Source organism: Thalassophryne amazonica, chromosome 1 (genome assembly GCF_902500255.1).
Source record: "Thalassophryne amazonica chromosome 1, fThaAma1.1, whole genome shotgun sequence".
In the NCBI taxonomy this organism is placed as follows: domain Eukaryota; kingdom Metazoa; phylum Chordata; class Actinopteri; order Batrachoidiformes; family Batrachoididae; genus Thalassophryne; species Thalassophryne amazonica.
This window is the reverse complement of record NC_047103.1, coordinates 33,094,788-33,107,090: the sequence shown is the minus strand read 5'-3', so window position 1 is coordinate 33,107,090 and position 12,303 is coordinate 33,094,788. Positions and strand designations below refer to the sequence as shown.

Here is a 12,303-nt window from a genome sequence, read left to right as displayed (position 1 = left end):
TGGTCACCTGTCTGTATGTGGGGATTTGCACATACTTATCAGTGATTGGCCTTTTTGTCATTCATTTAATGGCCACCTGTCATTACAGGGAAAAAAGAAAAAAAAAATGAAACACTGACCTGCTGTGAGGCCAGTCTGTGTCTGACAGGCAGTGGTCCTTTAACTGAGGTAATGCATGTTAGAGCTTGACATTGCCATCTCCTTAGAAAAAGCTAATTCATTTGTTCCTCCCTTTCTTTTATGTAATGTCACTTTAGCGTTTAAAAATAAAATAAATAAAAGCAAAAGATTTGATGATTTTGATCACAATGGAAAAGGGCAACATTTCCCAATTTCATCAACTGTCACAGCTTTATGGTGGAGAGGAACAGGAAAGCATTTTCATACAAGAAAATGTATCAAATCTTGGCTCAAGTCTACAGCATACCAACAGACAAACCGCCGAAGTTCAGATGGTGAAAGTAAAAGGAAGAAGACTTGTGTGAAATTCATGGAAGAGGTGAGACAGGCAGTGGGTAATTGTGAAGACATGCCAAATAACTACTGCAGAAGTAGTGAAGGAGACAGCTAGGAAGATAATTTGTGTGGCATCTGGGCTGAGGTAATGCAGTGTAAGGTGAAGAGAGAGGTGGAAAAGGAATACTGTGAACCATATGAAGGTGACCACCAAGGAAGGGCAAAAGGGCTTGTAAAAACTGTCCAGGCAGAGAGGATAAGGTGGAAATGATGTACAGCAGGATAGAGTGATGAAGGATCCTAATGGAAATATGCTGACAAGGAAGGAGAGAGTGTTGAGATAATGGAGCGAATACTTTGAGGAGCTGATGAATGAAGAATGTCAGATGGAGAGAATGTTAGATGATGTAGACAGAGTAAAGCCTGATTTATGCTACTCCGTCTTGGCAGCGCCGTAGCCATGCAGAGCCCTCTGCATCACTGTGAACCCTTTCCAATCCCCTATCCATAGCCAGACGTGCACCTCCCAAAAGTTGAAGATACACAAATCGACAGAGATCGCACAGCCTGTGATTGGTCACTTTTCCGGTTTCACTCCTTCATCTCCCGCCATATTTAAAAGTTTTTGTAGTGCACACGGTGCCAACATTTCAATCATCAGTCAAATTAAAGAACGTTTGGCAACAGAAGTCTGCAGATATGTCCGCCTTTACAACACGGTGTTAAAAATCTACAAAGATGCTCAAATGACCAGCAATTCATGGAAGGAAACTGCACGTAACGTTGGTTTGGAAGCCAATGATGGTATAAAGAAGCGAAGGTCGATGATGGTCAAAGTGGTCCAGAAAAAGATGACCAGCAGCAGTGGTGATGTAGGCAGCAAGAAAGTCCCTTCCTTGTTCTTTGTGTCACCCCCGCACTGCGACACCCACTGATGTGACAGAGAACTTCAATAGTGTCATACCCACGTCGAGGTGTTTGCATGGCCATGGAGTTACGGAGTTGTAGAATCATAAATTGGGCTCAAATTTGGAAGTATGGCTGAAATAAACTCAAGCTATGAAGAGGACTAAGAGTGAAAAGGTGGTTGCTCCAGATGACCAGTGGAAGCGAGGAGATCTTTAGGAAAGATGACAGAAGTCTGTGGGTCACAGAACCTTCTCTTATTGTGCACCTGCTTTGTGGAATGATCTCCCTGCCTCAATAAAACAGTCAGATTCTGTAGAGACTTTTAAGTCCAGACTTAAGACACACTTATTTTCCCTCTTGTATGGCTAGCATACTCATATAGTATGTTACTATGCTTCCTACCCTTTTAAATTTATTTTATTAGTAAACAGAGCGGGTCGTGGCCTCAACTTTATCTAAAGTCTGGGGCTTTTAGTGAAGCTTAGGGCTAGTTGCCGGAGATCACCTTAGTATTTGTTTTGTTTTTCTTGTTGCTTAATGCTGACAAATCATACTGTATTTGATGTCTTTCTGCCATCGGATTCTGTTTTTTTTTCTCTCTGTTTGAGGTGCCACTCATCCAGAAGTGGGAGTGGGTGTCTTCTTCTGCAAGCCTCCCATGCTGGACACCGGCATGGAGTCCCAAAAATTTCCTGAATATTTGTACTGTCATTTGTGTTGGTAGCATGGCCCAAGCAGAGGGTCACCCCTTTGAGTCTGGTCTGCTTGAGGTTTCCTCCTCAAATCATCAGATAGAGTTTTTTCTTACCACTGTCGCCTGTGTGCTTGGGGTTGGTAAGGTTAGACCTTACTTGTGTGAAGTGCCTTGAGGCAGCTTTGTTGTGATTTGGCGCAATAAAAATGCAATAAATTGAATTCAATTAAATTCACGGTGGAATATTTACCTAGATTGTTCAGTAAGAAGTGGCAGGATGCTCTAGGAGTGACTGTAGGGGAGTTGTACATACTGACTAGTGACTGTCCATTTTGTTGTGTTATGGCCGCCTGTCATTACTGAGGCTAAAAAGGAAATGCTGACCTGCTGCAAGGCCTGCCTGCATCTGACAGGTAATGGTTCTTTCACTGAGGTAGCATTCATTTGATCTCGAGATCTTATTCTCCTTAGAAGAAACTGTTTTGTTCCTCTGATTTTTTTTTTCCATTCTATCGTTTTAGCTTTGAAAAATGAAAGAAATAAAAGCAAAAGAATTGTTTTGATCATAATGGTTGACAACTCAAACACTGTGCTGTCACTGGGTTGATCATACTGTACACTTGAGTATTTGTGAGTTTGTGTGTGTGGACAAAGCGTGAGCCGACAGCACTTCTTTTCTACAGGGGCTGAAGTTGACTTAGGTATTGAGCTGTCATTTCTGAGTTTACAGCATCATCCTCACTGCACACACATCAGTGGCTTCCACTCAACAGCACACACTTTCTGCCCAGATAGTTTTGGGCACCGTAGTTAAGGAGTGAAGGTCAGCCATTGGGGGATCCGCAAGTCATTGCATCCGGCGTGTCGTCCCAAGCCTGGATATACGAGGAGAGTTGTGTCAGGAAGATATACTGTAAGTTGTCTGCTACTGGAATCAAATAAATACAGTGCATCCAGAAAGTATTCACAGCCCTTCACTTTTTCCACATTTTGTTATGTTACAGCCTTATTCCAAAATTGATGAAACAAATTTTGTCCCTCAAAATTCTACACACAATACTCCATAATGACAATGTGGATTTTTTTAAAGATTTTTGCAGCTTTATTAAAAATAATAATAATCATAAAAAAAACAAACTCAGAAATCACATGCACATAAGGATTTCACAGCATTTTCCATGAAGTTCAAAATTGAGCTGAGGTGCATCCTGTTTCCACTGATGATCCTTAAGACATTTCTATAACTTAATTGGGGCCCACCTGAGGGAGATGCAGTTGATTGCACATGATTTGGAAAGGCACACACCTGTCTATAAGCCAAGCATGAAGTCACTTTGCACAGGTGTTATTCCCATTCTTTGATTTTTGTTCTGATACAAATTTTTAGCTGCTGGTTCCTTACAACCCCAATTCAAATGAAGTTAGGGCATTGTGTGAAATGTAAGTAAAAAGAGAATACAATGATTTGCAAATCCTCTTCAACCTATATTCAATTGAATACACCACAAAGACAAGATATTTAATCTTCAAACTGATAGGCTTTTTTTGTTTTTGTGCAAATATTTGCTCATTTTGAAATGGATGCCTGCAACACATTTCAAAAAAGCTGGGGACAGGGGCAACAAAAGACTGGGTAAGTTGATGAATGCTCAAACAACACCTGTTTGGAATATTCCACAGGTGAACAGGTTAATTGGAAACAGGGCTCACCTATTCACAAGCAGAGATGGGGTGAGGATCACCACTTTGTCAACAACTGCATGAAAAAATAGTCCAACAGTTGAAAAACAATGTTTCTCAATGTTCAACTGCAAGGAATTCAGGAATTCCATCATCTACAGTCCATAATATAATCAGAAGATTCAGAGAATTTGGAGAACTTTCTACACGAAAGCGGCAAGGCCGAAAACCAACATTGAACGCCCGTGACCTTCGAGCCCTCAGGCGGCACTGCATTAAAAACCAACATCACTGTGTAAAGGATCTTACCGCATGGGCTCAGGAACACTTCAGAAAACCATTGTCAGTTAACACAGTTTGTCGCTACATCTACAAGTGCAAGTTAATACTCTACCATGCAAAGCAAAAGCCATACATCAACAACATCCAGAAACGCCGCCGCCTTTTCTGGGCCTGAACTCATTTGAAATGGACAGACGCAAAGTGGAAAAGTGTGCTGTGGTCTGATGAGTCCACATTTCAAATTGTTTTTGGAAATCATGGACATCGTGTCCTCCAGACAAAAGAGGAAAAAGACCATCCAGATTGTTACCAGCGCAAAGTTCAAAAGCCAGCATCTGTGATGGTATGGGTGTGTGTTAGTGCCCATGGCATGTGCAACTTACACATCTGTGATGGCACCATCAGTGCTGAAAGGTACATTCAGGCTTTGAAGCAACACATGCTGCCATCCAAGCAATGTCTTTTTCAGGGACATCTCTGCTTATTTCAGGAAGACAATGCCAAGCCACATTCTGCACGTGTTACAACAGCGTGGCTTCGTAGTAAAAGAGTGCGGGTACTAGACTGGCCTGTCTGCAGTCCAGACCTGTCGACCATTGAAAATGTGTGGCGCATTATGAAGTGCAAAATATGACAGCGGAGACCCCGGACATTGGAATTGGGGTTGTGTATAGACAGAGGAGTGCCTCATGTCTTTTTAGTAGAAAGTGATATGTCACTTGTCCTTTGGATTGAATGAACAAAAGGACTAATGCCATCGACATTCATCCCCGGTTTGCCTTACACAGTGCACTGTCTGAACATTTTCTCAAAAACCTCAATGAAATTTCCTGAAATTTGGGGGACAGTGTGGGGACATTCCTTTGGTGGCCTGTCTGGTCACAGAAGTTTGAACTTATGGACTGAATATCCTGAAAGTGCTGAAAGCTCTGTGTCTCTTATTAATTGTGGTAAATGTCACACAGCACATCTAGATTTCACAAAAACGTTTGGTTTATTTGGATAACTGTAAAGAAGGGTTATCCAAGAATGGAGACTCTTGTCTGTTGTCAGATCTGATTCCGTAATTGATTTCTTTTGCAATTGTGTTGGTAGTTTCCTGGAATATTATTCAACCAGTCTTCATGTGCTTTGCATCTTATGACGAAGTCTTTCAGTATATCTGTCAGTGGTTCTGTTTGATTGGAGTGTGCCAGCACTCCCGCAACAAGGAACCAATTTTTTTTTTTTAAACCAATCTGAGCAATGTGCTTCTATTGTTGTCAGTGAGTCTACTGCATTCTTGATGGTTTTAGAGTTTGGCTCAATGTCCACCTTGTCAGGAATTCTTGAATAGTTGAAATTTTATTTGCTAGAACATCCAGGTCTACAACATTTGAATTTCTGCTTTACATTTTTGGTACAGTTCTTTTAACTTCACCATGGCCCTGAGAGCTTACTACACTGGGGTTTGTATCGAATGTGAAGTGGTTTGTTGGAGTTAAGAGTCAGCATTTCAAATCTTTAACCTTTCTTTTTGTTGTTGTTTTGTTTTACGGTGCAAATTGCTACCCCAGGTGGAGTTCAGGTATCTCCAGCTCTCCTTATAGTGCTTTGTGTTGGGTGGGTTGTTTAAGATGCCGTGAGCATCAGTGGTAAGGCAGGCATAGTGTAATACAATGTTATGGTGAATAGAGAGCTGAGCCTGAAGACAAATCTCTTAATTTATCAGGCTGTCTGCATTCTAATCTTCACCTGTAGTCATGAACTCCTAGTGAGGATTAGATCACAAGCAGCCGGAATGAATTTTAGACACCCATAAGTAGCTGAGAATAAAACCTTTGCTTTAAAATGGAGGTTGTTTCTGATGTGGAGATAGTCCAGGCACATGCAGGATAGGAACCTCTGGGTCAGACCCATAGCACACTGAAGGTGTTATATATTCCATTCTGTGTGGGAATACCTTGGAATCCCCTAGGTAAAGCTGGAGAACATGCTGAGGGGAAAGAACACATGGGTCACTGCCGTAAGGCTGGCGCTATCCTTCCTCTGGCAGACAGCAGTGGGTCTGTGAGCCATCTGTTTGACTTCATTCCCTTATTTGAACCTAATCCATTGCAGTTAACCACCATCCACTTGCTACTACCACCACCGACAGCTCCACTATCTCACCAACAATCTCAACCAACATGTGATCCACACACACAAAGTTTTCTGATTCTACTGGACAGAACAAAATTGGGGTAGGGGTAGGTTGGTGTAGTTTTAGCATTTACGAATATATTGTTTTTAGTGCATATTTAGGATTTTGGATTAACACTGGGACACTTTTTTCTGTCTTATCTTATTTTTTACCTCTTTGGTGTGTTTTTACTTTATAATCTGTCTGTGATGTCTGTTATGTCATTGGATGCCTTAGACTTTTCAAGTGCAAATCTGTTTTACCCATTTGTCTCAACAAAGGGAACCTGAACCTGGATTAATGCTTGACTTCATTCAGTGATGTATTGTGGTAATTTTGTAGGCATAAAATAACCAGTTAATCAGAATGCAACCTGTTATTCCCTTTAAACAGAAGTGTTCAAGGTGCATAGTGCTGTGGTATTGAATGAGCACAAAGAACAAGTCTGAAGAGGATTTCCGGCAAGGAAAGGGATATGTGCACGCTCATGCACCTACTCGGCTAGAAAAGAAACACAATGCTGCCTGTTTCTATGACAGTTGAACACCTCGGGCAATATTGACTCTTTTAACACTGCTAATGTCACTGTGTTAAGTGTCCACTGACCGTACATGCAGGTAAGGTATAGCTGTTATAGCTGAACCCCAAGATGAACTTGACCTCATGCTGCAATTTTTAAGGTACGTTAAGGACTGTTTGTTTTTATTGGTGTATGTTCAATCTGCACACTGTGTTGCAATTGGATTGATCTTTCTTTGTCTAAGGTTGGTGTATGTGATCAGTGTTTTAATGTGTTGTTATGCATCTTATTGATATATTAGCAGATACATTTTCATTTCAATGTTTAATGTCCTTCACGCAAGTACATTTTGTATTGAAAGAAAATGGGCACTGGTCTTGAAAATGGTAATGGTGTCAAGTGGAAACTAACAATGATACTGCTTCATGCATGATAGAAGAAAGTACCCTTTCTGTCTAAAAGGATTGTTGTTTGGATTGAATTTGCAAGGACAACATCCCATTTTAGTACATGAAAGCCATGAGAAGGTCTTTTGGTTATCTGTGTAGAAATGAATTTTCAGTGTGCTACTGCGATCATGGCAAGAATCTCTTTAGAAAGTCCAGACTAATAGCCGGAGCCTCTGCACACACCCGCCTTCCACCCAGCGGTAGTGGAGCCACGGCCCTTTGATGCTCTTCTGCTGAGTCACCCTGTTAAACATTTAACATTTAAAACTTTGCGGTTGGAGAGATGTGTTTGCAGTCACCACATGCACGGGCACCCTCACATCAATCTTGCCTCCTAATCCCACCCGCCCCCTGTTGCTCCATCCTATTCCTCACTTTTGACCCATGCTGACAGAATGAGAGGCATCACAGAGGATTTCAATAATTTAACTGTACAAGTTGTCAGTCCGTGTACTGGTATTGCATGCTTGTGTTTGTGCGCCTCCACAAATGCAGCTGCGACTCTGTTTGTGCAGTACTAGGGCATTTATTATGATTTTATTATTCATAGCTGTGCATGCCTACCAGTATGACTGAGGTGTCCATCTGTTTCATAATCCCCCAGTGCTTTTTTTTTTTTTTTTTTTTTGCTTTGTTTTTTTGAAGACATTACTCCTGATCTACCTGTACACTATTAAATGATGCATTACACAATATTGTCATTGTTGATTATGTTGTCACACGGTTGCTGTCTGCCAAGCAGGCACTTTAACTAGCGGTTTCCCCGCAATGGAATGCAGAGAGAATTCTTAACAGTGGAGTCTGCCCCTCTTTGCTGAGTGATGATGTTTATTCCCATTTAGCCAAAGGCAGTTGAGCAGCAGCTGAGGCAGTGATCACTAAATCCAAATCCCTCCAATACTTTATGTGGCCATTATGTTGACAAGAACAGTTGCAGATGTCAGTCCTCACCGCCGATTCAGCTTGAAAAGGCGGCACTGTTGTCGGGTTACGGGAGAAAAAAAAAAATATTTTTTCCTTTCGAGGTCCGTACTGTGTTTAGGCTGTGCAGCATTCAGGCGCTGACTTGTATCTAACATTGCACAATGGAGTGGAAATTGGAAGTAGCTATTTTTATTTATTTATTTATTTTTAATGAAACTCAACAGGCCGCTGTTAGATTTCTGTGTCATTCACACTGTTCCTCTTAACTGCTTCTGGGAAAAAAATCAGTTGGTGTTGAATTTGTCATCGCTGTGTTCAAGGCTACAAAGATGTTTTTTTTGTTTTTTTTGAACAACTATAAATATTGAAGCCTCTCTAACATTTTACATATATATCTCATTCGAGCTTGAAATTGATTTGAAGTTGCCTGAAAGGCGACAAGCATTTTGAAAATGCAAGTCCACGGGGAAGCTGCTATTTTTTCTTTTTTTTCTGGCTGAGATTAACATTCTCCTAATGTAAAATTGATAAAGGCTTGACATATCCTACTGAGTCCTACTATCTTTGCCCTTTTCTTTCCTCAGCGAGTTTGAAATGTTCAGTCTTGGCAGCCTTTTGAGGCACAGCAGTTTTGTCCTCTTTTCAAACAAAGCTGAATGTTTCTTGTTGCTGGTTACTTTGTTCTCTACTTTTTTTTTCTTTTCTGCCACCATATTTTTAAAGCACAGGAATATTGCTTTTCTTTATGGGTTTGAACGTTCTAAAGAACAACTTTTTATGCAGCGGCTGACCTCACTGTGCTGCTCCAACATCTGAGTGGATCTGTATTTCCTTTTGTAAATGATAATGACCTCAAATGAACAAAATGGAACCGATCAAGCTATGCAAAGCTGCTTATTCTTTTTTTTTTAAATGAAGTCCAAGGGTGGGTCATTTTTGTTTAAGCGCTTTGCTTCACTTGTACTGTAAATGAAATGAACCACGTCTGTATGGCTTTCCCATCTACAGCAGTCATAATCATAATAATACATTTATTTTTAAAGCGCTTTCATTCAAAGTGCTGCATAACAAACAGTATACAAATAATGAATGTTTGAGTTCAGTGGTTCGAATATTTCATGAGGTGAAAGCAGGAAAGTGAGAGTGCAATGGTACCAAACGTATGGAACCAAATTTGCACTCTAAATGGAACCAAGCTGCACTCTAAATGCAATGCAACACAAATGGGATGAATTAATCAATGTCATGTGACATACAAAGCACCAATCAAATGACAAGGATCCACTCAGCTGTTATATAATTCAAAATAAACAAGTTAAGAGCAAAGTTAAAATCACAATCAAATTACGATGTAATAATATAATATAATTATTATCATAGCTGTAATACCACAACTCATGGCTCATGTAGCAGCAAATACGTGGGTCTTCAACTTGGCTTTAAATACTTCAACAGAACAAGCCTGCCTGATGTCAAGAGGCAGGCTATTGCACAAAGTTGGTGCACGAAAGGAAACACCTCGCTCACCAAGTCTTTTTCCAGACCCTTGGGATGCACAAAAGACCAGAATCCTGGGAGCAGATTGTACGTGCAGACACGTATGACTTCACCAGGTCGGATTAGTACAATGGTGCTAAACCATTCACATTTTTATAAGAAGGAGCACTTTAAAATCTGCTCAAACCCGAACTGGGGGCCTGAAACATGTCTCATTTTATGTATAAATACTAGAGTGCTAGCCGACCCACTGTCATCATGCTTCTTTCACTTTAATTTTACAGAAGAATTTTTTTTATTATTATTATTTTATAAATAATTTCTGCTTGAACGTGGATTTGGCTGCTCAGTTATCTTGATGTCAGGCTACAGTTTAAACTAAAATGAAAATACAGTGCAAATTTTTTTCTGTTTTGGAGCAATTTCATTGGAGCAGGATTAAATTTGTGGGTGAGCAATCATCAGCACTGTGTCTTGCTGTGGCTGTGTACAGGAGAATGGGGGGAAGTGTACAACTCCATAAGTAATTTCCGTCACACCACTGATGACTCTGGCAAGAGCATAAATACTTAGACATGCATTTAGCAAAAGTAAGTAATTGGGTAAATGTGGGTACAGCGTGCGGTGATAGGGACCTGTCATTCTCTGATTGGAAACCTCTTTCTGATTCTGCTCTACAGCAGAAATCCATATCATAAATCACATGAAAAGCACTTTGCGCTCTTCAACAGAAGACAGTTTTGCGATATTAACAGACATATTGTAGCTTTGTGGAAACGTGTGGTAATAACCACGAGCTTTGTGAAAATGTGTTGTGGTAACCATGGGAATACCACATAAACTGAATGGAGTAGCATTGTGCTGTACATGTGCCTAAGTACAAGTGTCATGGAACCTGTCTATACTCTGGTGTAGTCGGCAGTAAGAGTAAGAAACATGAAATTTGTCTGCGGTTTAAATGAATCTTGATCTGCAATGGGATCCCAGGTTTTAGCCACAGATAGCATTTGTGCTCGTCTTTGCTAATGGCTGTATCTTCTCCTCCAGCTGGCCATGACTCATCCCAGTCACCACCTCAATTTTGGCATGAATCCTGACCATGCACGCAACTCACTTTCCAACTGCGGCATCCGCCAACCCAAGTATGGAGACAGGAAGGTTCATCACATGTACATGAGGAAGAAGGGTGGGTCACTGTTCTTTGCTGACTTGTCAAATCAAAGTTAAGTTTATCACTATGAAATGCCCATGGTAAAAAAAAAACAAAATAAAACAAAGCTTGAAGGATTAGTCCCTTTTTGATTATTGCCAAAATGTACTTGTTGAAATCTAGTTATGTGAGGTACTTATGTTTCTGTGGTATATCACAAAATTACAGCTAAATTTATTGTTGGTAATTTTTATTTTTTTATTTTTGGAGAATTCCATAGCAAATATAGTGAGTTTACTCCATGAGATCTTGCAAACGACATGGACGAGGAAGAACATGCATGAAGTTTGAAGTCTGCAGGCATTTCTCATTGAGACTGGAATATTATTTTACTCCTCCATTACTTATATAAGGCCCACATGGATAGAAAAGGGAATAAGTGCATTTTGAAGTTTAGCTGGCTTGTTACATATGTACCTGTTTTCTGTCATGGTCTCCAACCTCACACCTTTTTTGTGTCTTTCTTTCTTTAGGGATCAACACTTTGATTAACATTATGTCCCGCCTGGGTCAGGATGACCCATCCCCCTCCAGGTAGACCACCCGTGGGCATGTATCCATTCATCCTATCACTGACCACAGCAGCAATCACAGGGACAATTGTTCAGATTAATATCTGTGGCAGGCCTGCTGACAAGAAAATTAACTTTAGCTGTGAACGGAAACAGCATCTGAGGGGAAAGAAATTAGATAATTTTATTGAACGCCAGCCGCTGTCAATCGGGTGATTAGCTGTGTGCAAGTAAGTTAACCTGAAGTTTTTCCTCACATCGTCTCAACTGTCGTCCTGTCTCCTCCCCACATCCCGTCTCCTCCCCGCATCCTGTCTTCTCCCCGCCCAAAGGATCAATCACAATGAGAGACTGGAGTTCCTGGGCGATGCTGTTGTGGAGTTCCTCACCAGGTGAGAAGGCACTTTGAAAGACACAGCTGCTAATTGAAGCCGACTACAATGCTGTCTGCCTTTTCTCTTCCTCTCTCATGCTTTTTCTCTTATCCCATTGTGTTCATCTAGTATTGCCGTGTGTGAATTTTGCTCTTCTCTATACTTCCATGGTGAAGTAGGAGTTTATATATGTGTGGGTATATATGTTTATATACACACTGTACAAAAATATAAATGCAACACTTTTGTTTTTGCTCCCATTTTTCATGACCTCAACTCGAAGATATAACACTTCTCCTTTGCCGAGATAATCCATACAAAATTAAAATTCTAATTTATTAATTTATATAGCGCCGATTCACAATGAAATCGTCTCAAAGCACTTCACACAACATAAAAAAACTGAATTAAACATTTAAAACAATAAAAAGATGACCATAAAACAATACAAGAATAAAAACACATCATAACACTAATGATAAAACAGGGAAAACAAATGAGTCTTTAAACTTGACTTAAAAGTCTCCACAGTATCCGACTGCCGAATGTGAGCTGGGGCACGGTAGGAGAAAGCTCTGTGACTGGCAGACTTTTTATTTACCCTGGGAACACACAGAAGTCCTGCACCCTGAGAA

General features: G+C 40.5%; 1 protein-coding gene across 1 annotated transcript in view; it reads left to right on the top strand.

Moving 5' to 3' along the window:
* The window catches only part of drosha (drosha ribonuclease III), a 268,873-nt gene that overhangs the window by 93,641 nt on the left and 162,929 nt on the right, over positions 1-12,303 (top strand). Inside the window, 3 exon segments of the mRNA XM_034167642.1 lie at positions 10,620-10,758; positions 11,256-11,316; positions 11,627-11,686. Of these exon segments, the coding sequence (XP_034023533.1) occupies positions 10,620-10,758; positions 11,256-11,316; positions 11,627-11,686 (260 nt within the window).